This window comes from Lutra lutra, chromosome 1 (genome assembly GCF_902655055.1).
Source record: "Lutra lutra chromosome 1, mLutLut1.2, whole genome shotgun sequence".
NCBI lineage: Eukaryota > Metazoa > Chordata > Mammalia > Carnivora > Mustelidae > Lutra > Lutra lutra.
This window is the reverse complement of record NC_062278.1, coordinates 12,966,486-12,983,004: the sequence shown is the minus strand read 5'-3', so window position 1 is coordinate 12,983,004 and position 16,519 is coordinate 12,966,486. Positions and strand designations below refer to the sequence as shown.

The 16,519-nt window shown below is 47.4% G+C and overlaps 1 protein-coding gene across 2 annotated transcripts in view; it reads left to right on the top strand.

Moving 5' to 3' along the window:
- HUNK (hormonally up-regulated Neu-associated kinase) overlaps nucleotides 1–16,519 on the top strand; it is a 98,665-nt gene that overhangs the window by 14,357 nt on the left and 67,789 nt on the right. Inside the window, exon 1 of one of the 2 annotated variants that reach the window (XM_047721076.1) lies at nucleotides 7,274–7,327. The exons of the other annotated variant lie outside the window; for it this stretch is intronic. Within the exon in view, the coding sequence (XP_047577032.1) occupies nucleotides 7,289–7,327 (39 nt within the window). The 5' untranslated portion in view covers nucleotides 7,274–7,288. Of the gene's footprint in view, nucleotides 1–7,273; nucleotides 7,328–16,519 lie in introns of those variants that run through there. 2 annotated transcript variants of the gene reach the window in all.

Genomic DNA, 16,519 nt, shown 5'->3' with positions numbered 1-16,519 from the left:
CTGTCTGCTAGAAGTCCCTGTTATTTCTGCTGTGATCTAAGACCTCTTTAGATTCCAGGACTGGGATGAGGATTTTGTCTTGGACTGTTATTGCCGAAATTTCTGTGTTTCCGGCTCTTACAGTGTCTCCCAAACTTCCCCCAACCCAAAGGCTCCTTTATGCATGTACCTTTTCAGCCACATTTGGCTGCCAGTTTGGTCCCAGGATGTGCGAATAGACTATCGATTGTTTCCTGCTGCCTTTGGGACAGGAATACTTCTTGAATTAGGGCTAATTTTGGAGTTTAAGTATTAAATGTCAGATTTTCAAGAAAGCATGTCTGAGATCTCTTTGTTGTGGAAGAGAAGGTCATGTAAGGCTTAGGGGAAGGGAGAGGAAAACAGAAAAAAGCTGATGACTTCTTGCTTTTTGAAATCATTCCCTCTACACCCATGGAAAACCCTTCCCACTTACAGAACGTCCTTTTTAAGATAGATTTCCTAATCTAAAGCCATTTGCTAGATGTACTGTGAGGTCAGAATGGTCACTGCTGGAGAAGTTTTCCAGTTGTAACCGTTTTTTTTTTTTGTTTTTTTTTTTTTTTTTTTAAAGCGTTATCTCGGGACACCCAGTGACTGAGTTGTTTGAGCACGCCACTGTTGGTTTTTGGCTCAGATCATGATCTCAGGGTCCTAGGATCGAGCCCCACGTCAGGCTCTGCACTTAGTGGGGGAATCTGCTTGAGATTCTCTATTTCCCTCTCCCTCTGCCCCTCCCTCCACTTGCACGCATGCTCACTCTCAAATAAATAAATACATCTTTAAGAAAATGAAAAAAGCATTATCTTGGGGCACCTGGGGGGCTCAGTCGGTTGAGCAACCAACTCTTGATTTGGGCTCAGGTCCTGATCTGGGAGTCGGGAGATCGAGCCCCATGTGGGGCTCTGTGCTAGGTATGGAGCCTGCTTAAGATCCTTCCTCTCCCTCTCCTTCTGCACTCAGCCTACTCGAGCTTTCTCGTGTGCTCTCTCTCAAATAAATAAGTAAATAAACAAATAAATAAAATCTTTTTTTAAAAAAAGCGTTATCTTTACTTGGTCATTGGAGATGATCATGTGTCTTTTCATTAAAACATTTATTGATTGCCTTCTTTATGCAGAGCTGCTGGGAACCAGTATGGGCTTTTGTGTGAATTAGAAAAAGGTATGACTAGGCAGACCGTTTAGAAAGGCATCCCCTCTGGGTAGACCATTTGGAAAAAAGAGCTTCCTCTAAGTGGCTGTGGCTCCATCATGCCTGATTTGGTGATCAGAGCATTTCAGGGGGAAAATTTTATATATACATCAGAGCATATAGGATGGCAAGCCAAGCAAGCCTGGGTTTCTGTCCCAAATGGCCCCCTCCGTGTTTGTGGTTTTGTGTTTAGGTGTTTTTAAATTTTTTTTTAAAGATTTTATTCATTTGACAGAGATCACAAGTAGGCAGAGAGGCAGGCAGAGAGAGAGGGGGAAGCACACTCCCTGTTGAGCAGAGAGCCCGAGGCAGGGCTTGATCCCAGGACCCTGAGATCATGACCTGAGCTAAAGGCAGAGGCTTAACCCACTGAGCCACCCAGGAGCCCCTGTTTGGGTGTTTTTGTGAAAGGCACAAGAATCAGATCTGCCCTCAAAGAACGCTAGATCCCAGAGTGGGAGTCGAGCTGTGAACCCCAAACAGAACTTACAGCCTTATCGTGAGGATTTTTCCTTAAAGAGTGACAGAGTAAGTGTCCTCGGGGGTTTTAGAAGATCTTAAGTAAAACTGCAGACTCAGTCCTGGTGCCCGTCTGGAGAAGCCCACTTCATTGCTTTGCCGGAGAAGAGAAAGATAAGCAAGATGAGAAACAAATTCAGGTCTGTTTGAGTCACTCACTGCCCAGGAGACATAAGACATACTCCAGCAAATGTAACAGTTAAGATCTTGGGGGAAATGCCCTTCGCTGGAGCCTCAAGCCCTGTGACCCCATCTGTCTCCGGAGTCATCATTCAACCTGATGGAGGGGCCCGGGGCTGAGACTTCCTGTGTGTTGAGAGCTACAGCAGCTGCTCGGCTGGGGCCTGGGAGCCCCAAGAGAAAAATCCCCCCAGTGTGCTGATCGTTCATCAGTCCCCTCTGCACAGTTCCTTCCTTGGATGGGTAAATAGTGTGACAGTTTAATAAAGGGTCGGTGACTGTTGCTTGCAAGTGGAGAGAGTCAAAAGCAAGGGTCTTTGAAAAGCGGTGTTTTTTTTTTTTTTCCCCCTCCCTGGAAAGGATCATGATGGTTTTGGGTTTCTCTGTGTGTAATCTGAGAGGCTCATCCATCTTGGTGTGACCGAGGAAAATTTCAGCGTTAGGAAAGTGACTTCTGATTTATCACGGACAGCTGGGTGGGCCATGCCTCACTGGTGCCTGGGCAGAAGCAGCCTTTTAAATATGGCGGCTCAGCGTGGCTTCTGTGTCCGGAAGGGCTCGTGAGCTGGTACCTGGTGTTTTGTGGGGCTTGTCAGGCTGCCGTTGGCCTGAGAATCCTCATGTGGAGGCTCACGTCTCGCGTCTGTGTAGGTGTTTGTTGAGGCTGAGTGGGGTCCCCCCAAATTCCTACATTGGAGTCCTCACCCCTAGTTACTCAGAATGTGAATATATTTGAGATGGGGCCTTGAAAGAGGTGATTATGGTAAAATAAGGTCAATTTGACTGGTGTTGATCTAAGAAGATGAGATTAGGACACAGACACACACACAGAGGGAAGACCATGTGAGGACACAGGGAGAGGGCGGCCATCCCCAAGACAAGGAGAGCGACCTCAGAAGAAGCCAGCCCTGCCGACACCTCGCTCTTGGACTTCCAGCCTCCATGGCTGTGAGAACATAAGTGCTGTTGTTTAAGTCCCCAATCTGCAACATTTTGTCACAGTGGCCCCAGCAAACAAACACAGTGATTATCTACCCCTATTTGCTGGGGGTCCTGAGCACCAGGGCCAGCCTAAGGAATTACACTGGGCTGCTTCACTCTAGTCAGAGGTGTTGGATCCACGTAGGATAATGCCTGGAAACAATCTCCTCCCTCAGTAAGGAAGTTAATATTGCTGATTGAACTCCGGGTTTGTTTTTGTTGAGTGATGCCATGTGCTGTCCGATTCCATGTGGGAATAGTTCAATCAGTCAATCAACCAACCAACCAACCAACCAACCAGCTAACCAACCCCCTGAAAAGTTTGTGAACTCAGTGCCAACAGTATTTCTATTTTCCTGATATATTTACTTTCTGTAGCCTTCAGAAGACTAAAGTGTTTTAAATTTCTAAAGGAATTTCTTTCTTTTTTTCTTTTTTTTTCTCTCAGAGAGCGAGAGAGAGCACAGGGGAGGGGCAGAGGGAGGGAGACAGACCGCATGGAGGTAGATCTCACAGGAACACACATGACACGAGGGGGGCTGGGGCAGATGGAGGACACGAGTCACTGCTAAGACTGGGCAGAAGCATCAGGGAAGACGGAGAGGGCAATCAGGAGGCACCGTGCTCAGTGGCTCCAAACTGGGCATGAAGCATCCTCTGATGCTTGGAATTCTCTCCCTCTCTCTCTCTCTCTGTGTGTGTGTGTCTCAAACAAACCAATGTATTTGGTTCTGAAGGCTGGAAGTCAAAATCAAGCTGCCACAGGTTCTGTTCCCTCTGAGGGCTGTGAGGGAGAATCTGTTCTAGGTCTTTCTCTGGCCTCTGATAGTCTCAGGTATCTCTTGGCTCATAGAAGGCATTTTCTCTGCATATTCCCTCTGTGTGTGTTCCTGTCTGTGTCCAAATGTCCCCTTTTTATAAGGACACAGTCATACTAGGTTAGGGCCCACCCTAATGACCTCCTCTCCTCTGAACTTCGCCATCTGCACAGACCCTCGTTCCAAATGAGGTCACGTATCCACAGGTGTGGGAGGTTAGGACTTCAGTGTGTTTGGGGGAGACACAATTCAGTCCATAACCGCGGGCTAGGCTTTCTCTCCTTACCCTGTCTTATTCATTCACTAGCCCCAAATTGCCTTGGAACCCTCCAAACAAAGAGCAAGAGACAGGCAAAGTCAAGGGGACAGTGAAGGAGGTGGAGTGGTTGGGACCAAAAGGTGCACTGCCCCAGGGGTTGGGGTTCCCTGGGTGTTGGGTGGACAGTGCTTCTCGCACCTTCCATGGGGCATCATCGCCTCCGTTCCCCATCTTCCAGCTTTCTGAGACACTGAACTTGCTAGGGGTGCTTGGGGCTCATCCCAGAGTGACAGTGCACTTGGGTAGAGAGAGACATGGGGGACCAGTGTTGCTTCCATGGAAAGGCAAAGAGGTGAGCAACACAGGGCAGTATTTCTTAGCCTTATTGTTTACCTGCCTGACCGCGGTGAATCCCCACTGGGCACACTCATTTTATGTTTTGTGGTTATTACAGTACTTGGTGTTATTAGGGCAAAGGCAGGTGTGTTGAACATGAGTTTTGTGAGCTCTCTTTTCTTCGGGACTCTGGAGGCCTGTGTTAGTCACCCTCATGGAGAAGTCGAGCATCGGACTTTGCTGTGGGGTGGGATGGAGGTTTCCAGAAGTGAGAAGAGAGGGTGATTGTGAGACTAGCTTGGTGTGCAGCAGTGAAGAGCGGAGAGCACGGGTAGCATTGGCCGCTCCTGAAAGAGGCTGGTTTGAAAGCAGATCCTTTCATATCCACGCAGCGTTCAGCCACTGTGGCTTGTTAGTTGGTCAGGGGTCCCATGGGGACACCATTTGTGAACTGACTCTCCTTTATGGCTTCGTGTTGCGCACATTTATAATGTATGCTATAGCGGAGACAGCTTTAATGATGCTAAATCGCTCTGAAGTTATCATGCCCCTCCCCCTGCTCTCTATAGGTACAGGAGCATGAGCCGAGAAGCTTTTCCCGCACTGATGCTATGGGGGAAGTGATTTTAAGGCTGACAGCGATTTCCTGGTGAGCCAACCTTACTTAGATCTTCTGTTCTCACCGTCTGTGTTGCTTTCCTGGCCTCCCTGTAACACAGCACCACGAACCAGGTGGCTTAGAACAATAGAAATTCCTGGTCTCCCAGCTCTGGAGGCTAGAGGTCCGAATGGGCCCCACTTCCCCGAAACCTGTGGGGGACCGTTCCTCGCCCCTGTCCCAGCTTCTGGTGATTTGCCAGTAGTCCATGGGTGTCCCTTTGCTTGCAACAGCCTCACTCAGGCTCCCTCCACCTTCCCAAGGCCCTCTCCTCGTGTCTCTTCGTTTAAGAACGCTGGCCTCGTTGGATCAGGGACCCTTCCCGTCTGCCCTCACCTTGCTGGAACTAATGACACCAGCAATGAGCCCGGTTCCAAATCAGGTCCCGTTGGGAAGGACAGAGACTTTCGACGTTCACGTGTCTTTTTGCAGGGACCTAATTCGACCCCTGGTACATTGCAAACCTAATTCGCTGCAGCCACCAAGCCCAGTGCCTCCGGATCTCTCCGTGCTCCCCTGCTGCGCCTGTCCGGCCTTAGCACCGGCTCTCTGTCCTCTGTCCTCCTCAGCCCCTCTCGGGTCCTTCGCGGCTCCCGTGAGCTCTAGGTCCACGTTGCTGTTCGATGTCACCTCCTGCTGACCCGTCCCTGGGCCACGTTCAGGTTGAGTCCCTGTTAATCCCCTGCATCTCCCGTTGCTCGTGGCCATAATCCATCTTAGCCACTTTGAAATGACTCTAATCATGCTATAGCCTGCTTTAAAAAAAAAAACCCCAAACCCTGGACTGGTTGGTTCCCTTACTACACAGTGAATTCCCCCTTCCGGTGCCTGCGCTCAGGGCTCTCTGTTCAGTCCTTGGTCAGTGTTCTCGTTTCTGGTCCACCCCCACTCGTGTTGGTCCTGGCAAAGGTTCTCTGTCCTCTGAGTGTCCCTCTTGGGGTCCCGCCTGCCCTTAAAGACCACCGAGATGCCCCCTCTTCCAAGGGCCGGCCCCGCTGTGCCCAGCCTGCCGCATTGTCTCTGTCTCACCTGCCCATGTCCCCTCCGCTGTTCCCTGTGTGTTGTAGACATTAAGTGAGCGGCCCTTTGCTTCCTTGCCAATTTGTCCTATTATTGAGGTAGAACCAGGTTTGAGGCAGAGAAAGGAAACGGTCTCATCGGTGCCTGGCCTGAGGCTTCCCACAGGGTGGTCCTTGGGCCTCTCTGCAGAACAGAGGTCTGTCTTCCTGTGGAAGTTCTGGCTGCATTTCTAAGGCTTGGTATGGTCCAGAGGTTTCCTCTGGACAACATCCCTCTGTTGAGGCCTGCGTGACACCTAAGTTAATCAGTACTGTGGAAATCAGCCTTTATCCAAAGTCAGCTGCCAGTTGATTGTGTTTATGTTTAACTTTCTGATGGATTGGATGCAGAGCGGCTGGGAAGAATTTCCTGGGTGTCAGAATGGAGGGGATCCAGGTAACCTCAGAGTCCTGTGTTTGTGTCCTGGGGCTGCCATTAACTAAGGACCACAGCCCTGGTGGCCTAGAACAACAGAGACGTCTTCTCACGCAGCCCTGGAGGTCAGAAGTCTGTGATCAAGGTGCATCTCTCCCAGCTTCCAGTAGCTCCTTGATTTGTGGCAACATCCCTGTGACCTCCATCTTCTCCCTGCCTGTGTGTCTCTGTGTCTCCATTTCCCCCCTTTAAGGACACCAGCCATATTGGATTGCCCCTGCCCCCATGACCTCATTTTACCTGATTTCATCTGCAACAACTCTATCTCCAAAGAAGGCCACATTCTGAGGTACTGGGGGGTTGGGACTTCAACATGAAATTTTGGCAGGCGGGGGTGGGGGTGATGGGATGCAACTCAGTCCTTAAGTACCCAGCAGCAGGTCTCTTGTGAGCCTGGAGCCTGTTGGACTTGGGTGAGGTGCTGAAGTTTGCCACATCAGGGAGATGTTTCTTTAGAGAAGATGGAGGTGAGAAGGGGGTGACCGTTCTGTCCACACTGTTTCCCTCCTGTCCCTGGGAGAGCCATCCTGGGTCTGCTGTGGGTGGGGTCCCAGCTGTTCTGCCCCATGGGGGGCATCAGGCTTGCTGGCAAGAGTGACCAGCCCGGTCTGGGGAGGTAGGCAGGGGTCAGGCCTGCTCTCCTGGTCAAGGGGGACCAGTAGGACCTCCCAGGGAGAGCTTTTGAGAGCTCAGAGATAAGGATCTAACATCAGTCACATCTGTGTTTAACTAATGCTTAAACTTGTAACTCACTCTTCTCTGTTTACACTCTCCCACCCAGGCTGTTTCTTCCTCTGTTCACCAAGTTCTGATGATCGGGGTGATTGAACTATGCCCTTGATGCCAAGCAGGTCTCACGAGGCAGTGGAAGTATGTAGAGATTTGGGAATTATGCTTTTATAGTGATTCATGTTGATAGGAGGATACGTTTTTGTTTTTCTTGGTGGAGCCATTTACATTAATCAGCCTGGGTAGCTCAGCTTGGTCCCCGACCCCGATCCCATGGTCCCATCCACATGACGAGAAGCAGCTTTGCTGTGGGTTGGGAGTCAAATCCAGGCTGTATCACGGCCCAGCAGGGAGATGTCCATTTCTGAATCTGCGTAAACCAACAGCTTGCCCTTCTGAAAAAAGGGAGAATGAGAGGATCTTCTCCATAAGGCTGTGGGAGTTTCAAGGGACAATGTACGTACTGGGTCTTGCAGAGTCTTGCTTGTCGAGTGCTTGCTAAGTGGGACTAGTCCCCAGCTGAGATTTATGTGGCTTGGGGATGGTGGCCCATACATGTGCCTTTTTATTTGTTTTCCCACTAAGCAGTTGACAGAGAAATGGCAGTTGTCCAAATAACTCATTAATTTTATGCTTATAGGTAACTAAACTATGGAATTTGGATCACTAAATGGATCCCCAGTCGCTTGATTATTTCTGTAGCTTAAGTTTCAGACAATTGTCTGCCTTGATCGTTTGATTGATCTGGACCGTGGAGACCCAGGTCTAATTACAACATGAATTTTTAATACTATTCCGCTATTAGTTAATCTTTTCTTGATGTAATGAGAAAAATGTGTTCAATATAATGAGATTATCACTACTGATCTACTCTACAAAGCTATGGTAGCAGATCAAAATGTCTAGCTTTTTGACTGCTTGTTTTGTATTTTTGATGGAGGGGGAGAGGCGAGCTTTCCAGCCAGTCTGTCTTATCTCCTATAAAAGACACTATTAACATCTTCCCAGCCTGGTTTTGACATAACAAAGCTCGATTAATTTTGATGGAAGAAGTAGATAACTGGCACTTGACCCAAATTCGCAGTAGGGACCCAAGCACAGGATATCACAAACCGAGAATCATAACCCCAGTCCTAGGAACGCGTCAGGGAAAAATTTTAAAAAGGCACCTCGGAATTTAAAATGTATTTTTAGAGTTAGTGATCACAGACTTTTAAGTGGGAAACATCCTTTTGAAGTCAATGATTGCTCTCTTGAAATGATTCTCTTTTTGGACTTGACTATATAAATATTCATGTTGCTGTACGTGTATATTTAATATTGCTTCATTAGTTACTTTTTTTTGCCATTGGAATAGGAAAAAAATGCTTGGGAGGTACTGAAAATAGTGTTAAATTGAAAATAATTTTCATTCTTGGCCGAACAGATTAACTTATTCTTGCCAAAAAAATAACCTTTTATAGCAGGCACTTGACTAAATGATGAATAAAATGTCTACATCTTACAAGGATTCTGAACATTGATGTCCTGTGTAGAATCAGAATGATTGTGCCAGTCGGGGAATTGCCACACTGTGTCACCCCAGGCAAGTCCCCAAAACCTCTGCTAAATATAGTTAAGCCCCTCTCGTTAATGGAAACAAAATGGAACTCCCAATCCTTTCTTAAATGGTCACATTTTCAGAGGGATTGGCTAAGAAAAATGTGCACTTTCACAAATGAGGGGTTTTAGAGAAAATAAGAGAAAGGTTTTAAGTGAACTCTTTCTGAAACACACTGACATTTAAGGAAATTCAACAATAGCAACAGAAAGTACAGCCCCGTTGGGCATGGGTGTGACCTTCCCAGTTGATAACTTGCAGTCACTATAAGAGGCTTAAAGACCTCTTTAAGGAAGATGGAGCCAAAAACCAGTTCTGTTTCTTCCTAGAACCATCTCGAGTTCCTCCCATTCCTGTAAGCTAAGCAAGTAATCATGGCTCTCTACCTGAGTATTCAGGTCGTGACTATTTGCTACAAAGAACTGGTTTTGTTTGTTTGTTTGTTTGTTTGTTTGTTTTAAATGGTCAAAGATTGAAATTCTGGCAGATTTCTGACATGGATCTTCTTTAGGAAATCTTTTTGGTTCTACTTTTGCTGCCCCTTTCTGTCTCTGATTACTTTTTTTTTTTTTTGCTGAACCTTAAATGGACAAATGGTAGAGAGTAGAAAGCATATCTATCTGACGTTTCCTAAACTTCCTGACTTCATGTATCACTAAAAGCAGCCAAAAAAGGAAGGAGAAGAAAAGGAAGAAAATCCACCACAACACATGCAAATAAAAAGATGGCGGCCTCCTTTTCCAAAGAGAAGCAGGAAGTAGATGTCCAAAGACCTAAAAGCTATGCTCATTTGTAGTAAATTTAATAACTGGGTGCCTGGGTGGCTCTGCTGGTTAAATGACTGCCTTTGGCTCAGGTCATGATCCTGGAGTCCTGGGATCGAGTGCTGCATCAGGCTGCCTGCTCGGTAGGGAGTCTGCTTCTCCCTTGGACCTCCCCCTTCTCATGCTCTCTATCACTCTCTCATTCTCTCTTTCTCTCAGGTAAATACATGAAATCTTTTTTTTTTTTTTAAGATTTTATTTATTTATTTGTCAGGGACAGAGGGAGAGAGAGCGAGCGAGCGAGCACAGGCAGACAGAGAGGCAGGCAGAGGCAGAGGGAGAAGCAGGTTCCCTGCCCAGCAAGGAGCCCGATGCGGGACTCGATCCCAGGATGCTGGGATCATGACCTGAGCCGAAGGCAGCCGCTTAACCAACTGAGCCACCCAGGCGTCCCTAAATACATGAAATCTTAAAAAAAAAAAAAAAAAGAAAGAAAAGTGAATAACCTAGAATAGTAAGTATTTTGAAACTCACAAGCAGGGAAAACAGGTGACAGAGATAAAAAGAAACCAAGCGCTGTGATGACTGGAACGGAGATTCCTCAGCTCACACTACCTCCCCCTTGCGAGTATTGGTGAGTCTCCTTTGGGCTCCTTGCTTGCTTCCTTTCTTAATACTCCCATTTGTGAGACGTCTTGGTGGGGGTTACAGGCCAAGTTGTCTCCCCCACAGAATTCACACGTTGAAGTCCTAACCCCCAGTAGGGCAGATTGTGACTATATTTGGATTTGGATCTTTAAAGAGGTAATTACTTTTTTTTTTTTAAGATTTATTTATTTATTGGACAGACAGAGATCACAAGTAGGCAGAGAGGCAGGCAGAGGGAGAGAGGGAAGCAGGCTCCTTGCTGAGCAGAGAGCCCAATGTGGGGCTCGATCCCAGGACCCTGAGATCATGACCTGAGCGAAAGGCAGAGGCTTTGAGCCACTGAGCCACCCAGGCACCCCAAGAGGTAATTACTTTTGAACGAGGTCATTAGGGTGAGTCCTCATCCAGTCTGACTGGCGTCCTTATGCAAGGAGATGAGGACGCGCCAGGCGCGGAGGGAAGACATGTGAAGACGCAAGTAGAAGGCAGCCAGCTGTAGGGTGAGGAGCCAGGTCTCGGAGCGGACCAACCCTGCTGACACTTGCATCTCAGACTTCCGGCCTCCAGGACTGTAAGAAAACAAATTTCAGTTGCATTTAAGCAGTTATACTATAGCAGCCTCTGCAAACGAACACACTGGGGGAGATTTATTAAAACGACGGAAAGAATGAGCTGTATTTAAAGAAGGAAACAAGAGTCAAGCCCTTGGGGGGGTTCGGGTTTCAGCCAGGCCTTCTCCCCGCAGTCCCCATCCTGTGCACACATGCGTGCGAACACGCACACACCTCCCACCAAGTTCCCTTGTTATCTGCTTGTGAATTCCTTGCCCTTGCTAAGAGCCATTATCTGCTGTCGGTGGAAGGCGAGCGTTCAATATTCCCAGTGAGTGGAACGGAGGCCAGGAGGATTTATGGTGTCATTGCAGGAACACAAATTCCGCTTTTATCCAGACTGACACCATAAACGTACATGTATAAATCAGAGCAGAGTGGAAAAAAGACCTGGCTTTCTCTTCCTGATGAACACAGGCACTAGGGCTGGCCCTGACATTCAGCGTGTGATTTGAGCAGAAGGGGAAGGAAGCTGGGCACGCACGTGGCGTGGGGAAGCCATCCGCAGATGTCTGTTGAGGACCTCATGGGAAAGGGTCACCAGCAGGCCCCGGGGGCCAGAGATGGGAGGGCTCATAAGGGTTCCTGTGCTCGGTTAATGCACAACTATTATTTTGACTCCCCTTTCCTGGAGCACCCCCCTGCCCCCCCCCGCTGGGCCTTTGCCCTTCCCCACGTTGTGCAGAGCTTTTGCACCTGGAGGAGCCCAGCCCTCCAGGTTTCCATGACACCACCCCCTCTCCCAGAGCACTACCGACTTTCGTTTTCTCCCCCATGAGCGCTATCTGCAGAGATCAATCATATCCTATCGCACTGTGTTGTCGCTGTGTTTGCTCAGTTGTAACTACAGCTAATGAATGGTTATTGTGTACCCAGCTCTTGGCGCGATGTACCTTGGCCGCTGTTATTGCCCCCTCAGATGAGCAATCTGAGGTTTATTGGGGTTAGGTTTTCTTTTTGTCCAGGATTTCTTAGTGCTGGGCCTCTTTCCTTGGTTTTGTCCTAAACGATGTGAGGTAATAGAGAGGGACACAAAGCAGAAGAGACTTTGAACTCTAGGAAACAAAACTGAGGGTTGCTGGAGGGGAGGTTGGTGAGGGGATGGGACAACTGGGGGATGGGCGTTAAGGAGGACACGTGATGTAATGAGCGCTGGGTGTTACACGCAAATGATAAATTATTGAACTATATCTGAAACTAATGATGTAGTTCAGTAATTTATCGGTTGCATAATATGTCGGCTAATTGAATTTAAATAAAAAAAAATAAAAGGTGTGATTTCAGCCTCACTACAAATTTGTGGGGTGGGTAATCTACAGAGTTTATAGATGAGATGAGACTGTGGAGTGTTTCTTTACACGTTCATTCATTCAGACTTTTCTGTTGAGTGCTCTGTCTCAGGAAGGTAGGGCGCTGTGTCCTGGGGCTCAGAGGGTAAGTGATTTGGCCAGAGCCATCGAGCCTGGACAGTGCTCTCCAGCACCCCGGCCACTTGCCGCCTGTAGCTATTGAACCCTGGAAACATACCTGTCCAAGTTCACATGTGCTTGAAGTGTAACATACATGTCAGACGTTGCAAAGTATGAAAAAAAAAATGTAACCTAGCTCATTAACAGCCACTCACAATAATGGCCAGGATCAGTGTGTTCTCTAGAGTGTAAAGTCTGGTTTTTTTTGGTTTATCTCTTTTATCCTTTATTCATTTTTTTTTCTTAAATTCCACATATGGAGTCATAAGGTATTTGTCTTTCACTGACTGATTCATTTCACTTTGCATTATACCCTCTGCATCCATCCATGTCTTTGCAGATGGCAAGATTTCATTCTTTTTTTTATGGCTGAGTAATATTCCATTGTGTATGTATACACCATGTCTTCTTTATCCTATCTGTTCATCTGTTGAGGGATACTTGGGCTGCTTCCATAATTTGGCTATTGTAAATAATACTACAGTAACATAGGGGTGCACATATCCTTTTGAATTAGTGTTTTTGCATTCTTTGGATAAACACTCAGTAGTGGAATTACTGGATCAAAGGGTAGCTCTATTTTTAACTTTTTGAGGCCCCTCCAAACTGCTTTCTATTGTGGCTACTACCAGTTTGCAATCCCACCAACAGTGCAGAAAGGTTCCTTTTTCTCCACATCCTCACCAACACTTGTTGTTTCTTGCATTTTTTTAATTTTAGCCGTTCTGACAGGGATGTGGTGAAATCTCATTTGGGTTTTGATTTGCATTGCCCTGATGATGAGTGACCTTGAGCATCTTTTCATGTATCTGCTGGCCATATGGTTGTCTTCTTTGGAGAAATGTCTGTTCACGTCTTCTACCCATGTTTTAATTGGATTATTTGTTTTTTTCTGGCATTGAGTTGTATCAGTTCTTTATACATTTGGGATACTAACCCTTTATCATTTGTCATTTGCAAATATGTTCTCCCATGCAGTACGTTCTCTTTTGGTTTTCTTGAATGTTTCCTTTGCTCAGCAGATTATATTTTGATGTAGTCCTAAGAGCTTATTTTTGCTTTTGTTTCCGTTAACTCAGGAGATGTATCTAGAAAAATGTTGCTATGGCCGATGTCAGAGAAATTACTGCCTGTGCTCTCTTCTGGGGCTCTTTACGGTTTTAGGTCTCCCATTTAAATCCTTAATCCATTCTGAGTTTTTTTTTTTTTTTAAGATTTTATTTATTTATTTGACAGGCAGAGATCACAAGTAGGCAGAGAGGCGGACAGAGAGAGAGGAGGAAGCAGGCTCCCCGCTGAGCAGAGAGCCCGATGTGGGGCTCGATCCCAGGACGCTGGGCAGAGGCTTTAACCCACTGAGCCACCCAGGCGCCCCCTGAGTTTATTTTTGTGTACGGTGTAGGAAAGTGGTCCGGTTTCATTTTCTTTTGTACGTAGCTGTCCAGTTCTCCCAACACCATTTGTTGAAGAGATTGACAGAGCTTCAGGTTTGCAAGATGAACCGTGTTCTGGAGATGGAAGATGGTGATGGCCGCACAACCGTTACGAACATACTTAGTAATGGTTTATTTTATGGCAGGCATCTTAGCGAAAGAAATAATAAAAAAAGAACAACCAAGACCCTAAGGACCGTAAGTCTCCCCGTGACTCTTATGTGAAAATATTTGACCAAAAAACAGCTGGGTCAGTGAAAGTTGATAGAATGGAAGCTAGTCAGAATAAAATGTTCAGGGGGGAAAAAAAAAGCAGAGGAGAAGGTCAGGGGGCTGGTGCCAGATCGAGAAGGATTTTTTAAATTTCTCATTAAGGGGGCACCTGGGTGGCTCAGTTGTTAAGCATCTGCCTTCAGCTCAGGTCATGATTCCCGGGTCCTGGGATCGAGCCCCACATCGGGCTCCCAGCTCAGCAGGGAGCCTGCTTCTCCCTCTCACACTACCCCACCTGTGTTCCTCTCTCGCGGTGTCTCTCTCTGTCAAATAAATAAATAAAATCTTTAAAAAAAAAGAAAATAAATAAATTTCTCATTAAGGAATCAGGTTTATCTTAAAGGATGATCTTAACCATCCTTAGAAGGAGGACTCTAATGCCTCAGTTTGGAGAAGGGGGGAGACCTGACAGAGGGCAGGGAAGCCCTTAGAAGGCTCGCCAGAGCCATAGACATGGCAAGGAAGGAAGCTACTGGAGGAAAGTTGGTGACTGGTTGCCAGGAGGGGAGAAAGGAAAGAGTCAATGGCTCCGGCAACGAGTGGAGATGAGATGGCTTCCAGGATAGGAGCAGAAAGAACAGGGACGGTTGTGATTTTTGGTGAGGCTGGCTAGAGCGGGATGGGGTGCAGGCCGTCCACTTGGGCAGTGGGGAAGTTGCTCTTCTCAGCACGTTGATGGTGATGGATGGCCAGGGGCAGTCCTGCCTAACCAGCCCACTTTGTTGTGGATTCATCCATCTCTTTGCTTTCAGATGACGTCACTTGTGGCTTCCTCTCCATTGTCACCAAGTGACATTCTGGGTAATTAAAACCAGGGCCAAACTGGAAGGAATATGGAGCAGGAAGGGGTTGCTGGGGGATTGGAGTTAGAGCGCATTGGAGAAAACCGGGTATTCAGTTTTTTAACCCAGGTATTTACGGATTCAATGTAGTTGGCACTTCGGGAGCCAAGCCTGGTGGGGAATACCCAGATTAAGTCTCTGCGGTGTAAAAAAAAAAAACTTGTTTTCTGTTGCCAAGCTGGGCCTTTTGACTCTTTTCCAAAGCTAAAGAGAAATGATTTTAGCATTACCTGTTTTAATCTGAACTTCCTCTCCCCTGGAGATTCCCGAGTTGTGGAGAACTCTGGGCATCAGAGTTTAGGGTTACTTTTCTGTGGATTTTGATGACCAAGCGGCGGGCATATTCTGTCTACATAGAGGGGCTTTGGCTAAGAATTCCAGCTTGCGTAGCTACTGCCCTTGGTACAGGGCCCCACCGGTGTACCTTGCAGTCTGAAAATTCTCTAGTTTGCATTTTTCCCTCCTTGCAGGAATCAGTTTCTGGTTTCCCACCAGCAAGCTATTTCTAGGGCGTCGGGATGTGATTTGCTTTCTGAGCAGAAGCTGGAGCCTGGCACAGAGAATCCCAGCACCTTGGTTTCAGAAGTCCACGGGGTGGGCGTGCCTTGGGAGCCGGCTTTTTCTCCCCTCATCCACGGGAGCTGAGCTCTTTGCCTTTACCCGGCGCAGGGTTCTGTTACTGTTGCCAAATCACGTCCCGTTGAGTTCTGTTGTTTAAACTGGGGAAGGAAACTTTCCCCCCTCATTTACAAGAAGACAGATTTTAGTGTGCAGCAGCGGGAGGGTGGCCGGCGGGGAACCAGGGGTCAGAAGCTGTCGCGCTCGGCTGCGTCCCTAGCAGCGATTAACGGACCCCTGTAATGGACAGCGATGGGTGTTTGCGGTCGAGCGTCGTCTCTCTGTGAATCGGAGCAACCTTGAAATTAATTACAAAGCCAGCAAAGGATATTTTCTGCTTTCTGCGAAATGAGTATCCTGCACACAGGCCCCCGTTCCACTCGGATGCGTTGACACATACGTTTCTTGGGAAGAAGGCGTGAAACCCGTTTATTTTCAGAGTTCCCCGCTGGGTCATGCTAATCGCTCCAGTTTTCAGCCCTTGTGCATCAGCCCGGGCCGGAGCCTGGAGCCTCGGAGTCCTTAGGCCCTTGTCATTTTCTTCCCAGCTTTAGGGACAGTCCCTCCAGCTCACCCCCTTGCCCGATTCATTTCGTCCAGCGTTGTTCATCCAGACTTCATTGTTAGAATGTGATACAGGGTAAGCTGTTCAATTACTGCTAATAACTTTTGTAAACGTTCTGCGTTAGGTTGCTAGAGCTGCCCCCACGGGTGGCTCAAACCACAGACATTTATTTTCTTACAGCTCTGGAGTCTGGAAGTCCAAGGACAAGGTGTTGGCAGGTTCGGTTTCTCCTGAGACCCCTGTGCTTGCCTTGCACACGGTTGCCTTCTTTTCTCTGCGCTGTAAACGCCTGGTGTCTCTTCCACTCCTTGGAAGGCTACCTGTCCTCTTGGATGAGGGGACCCCCTCCCCATTTCCTTGTTTACTTGTAATCACTTCTTTAAAGACCAATTAGTCGCCAAATAGTCACAGGAGGGGTTAGGTCTTTAACAGATGAATTGGGTGGGGAGACACAATTCAGTCTATTACAGATTCTGATGTAGTTACTAGAGTCTTTTTCTTCCAACCACA